We start from the raw sequence: 2,025 nt of genomic DNA on the forward strand, positions 1-2,025 counted from the left end.
TTTAATGTTTCATAATCTTGTATACTATTTATTTCTCAATAACTGCTAGAACAATCACGTATGAGGTTTATTCTGTACGGTCACTCAATAGAAAATATTACAAATAACCGACACTGGCAAACCCAATAGCAGTTGTAAATTATGTTGTCGGAGCTTCAGTATAAAATATAGCATCTTCAATTCACTTTACAAGGATAGTTGTTTTTTATTTAATTGCTTTATCTATTTTCAGAAATAACCATTGAACTCACTGGACATACAATTAATTTAAAATAGTAAACCAGCAGAATTATGACCATTTCAAACCATTCTCTTGTTACACAATTCATCATCATAGGATTTCCTGATTTCAATGGTGCTCAAGGCCTATTGTTTCTCCTTCTGAGTATTATATACATCTTCACACTTAGCGGTAATTTTGCAATAATCAACCTCATCTGTGCTCATCATCAACTCCATGTTCCTCTCTATCTCTTCGTTGCTGTACTGTCCTTCGTGGAAATCTGGTACACAACCGTCACTATTCCCAAAATGCTGACAAATTTGCTGAATGAGAAGTCGATCTCCTATATTGCCTGTCTGCTGCAAATCTATTGTTTCCATTGTTTAGGTACCGCTGAAACCTTTCTTCTAACGGCAATGGCCTTTGACCGCTACATGGCCATATGTAATCCACTAAGGTACCCATCCATAATGACTGTTGCCTGTTGTTTTCAGCTAGCAGCTTGTTGCTGGGTTGTAGGATTTTTTGGACCTTTAACACAAATCATCTTGCTGTGTCGCCTTTCCTTCTGTGGCTCAAACAAAATTGAACATATCTTCTGTGACTTTGCTCCACTGATCAAATTGGCATGTTCTGACACTTCACTCAATGTCACAGTGAACTTCACCATTAACTCATTCCTTCTTTTCATTGCCTTCACCTGCATCATCCTGTCCTACCTGAAAATTATTTTTGCTGTGTTGAAAATAAGGACTATAGAGGGCAGGAAAAAGGCTGTTTCTACTTGTGGAGCTCATCTCACTGTGGTCCTACTTTTTTTTAGCAGTGTGAGTTTTATGTATGTTCGATTGACCAAAAATACCTCTGTCAACTATGATCGTGTGATGGCTGCGATTTACTCAGTTTTGACACCAATGTGCAATCCAATCATTTATAGCCTTCGGAATCGGGAAATTAGAGAATTATTTAAGAAAAAAATAACTGAATTATTTTAATGTGTTTTTAATGTGCAACTTTTGTTGTGGGAATTGACCAATTTTTTACATCCAGAGCCTCAAAGTTATTCTTTGAGAGAGTGTCTTTGAGTTTTTGTACAAATAAATTGCACATTAGTCTTTCATCATTCAATATTTCCTCGCCGAGTGCCATTCTTCATGGGAGCCACTATAACGGGCTGATCTTAACCTAGGCGAATCAGCGTCTATACATAGACCTCCTGGACCTCCTGTGCTATTAGCCGGAGGGAAATACACTGACTTCTCGCTCTTAGTTAGAATAAATCTAACATTTTCCCACTGCATCCAAAGGCCCAGAACGATCCATAAGAAAGATTCACATTTACAGATGAAACATGTTGGGAGTATTGTACACACCCACAAACTCAGTAAAGCGAAGCTACACACTCCCAACTTGACCCTAATGGGCTTCTTTCCAAAACACCCAGAACGGAGAAGGAGAAATTTGAGCTTCAGGGACACCAATCCTGGGTCTGGGGCTTCACAGCAAGAGAAACAGACGAATAGCATCTCTTACAAAGTCCCTTATTTCACACTTTTGTGTAAGTGCATACTAGTTTTATTTATAATCCATTACTGATGGTTCTGCACTAAATGCTCTTTTTGTATTTATTTCACATAAGAAATCCTGATTACTGAACTGATGTTTCGATGGGTTTATACATACAAGAAGGTCTTCAAATACTGTTATACTAGCACTACTATGACCGAAAACTCTTATAGGGACATGACAAGGTAGCATCTAGAACATAAGTAAACAAGGAATCACTCTGCAATTATCACCAA

At 37.7% G+C, this 2,025-nt stretch overlaps 1 protein-coding gene across 1 annotated transcript; it reads left to right on the forward strand.

Annotated features, from left to right (window-relative positions):
• Positions 1–291: 291 nt before the first annotated feature.
• Positions 292–1,218, forward strand: LOC142108647 (olfactory receptor 6N2-like). Its single transcript, XM_075192460.1, has one exon. It carries the CDS (start codon positions 292–294, stop codon positions 1,216–1,218), a length of 927 nt encoding a protein of 308 aa, XP_075048561.1.
• The last annotated feature ends 807 nt before the right edge of the window (positions 1,219–2,025 follow it).

Source organism: Mixophyes fleayi, chromosome 12 (assembly GCF_038048845.1).
Source record: "Mixophyes fleayi isolate aMixFle1 chromosome 12, aMixFle1.hap1, whole genome shotgun sequence".
Classification (NCBI taxonomy): domain Eukaryota; kingdom Metazoa; phylum Chordata; class Amphibia; order Anura; family Limnodynastidae; genus Mixophyes; species Mixophyes fleayi.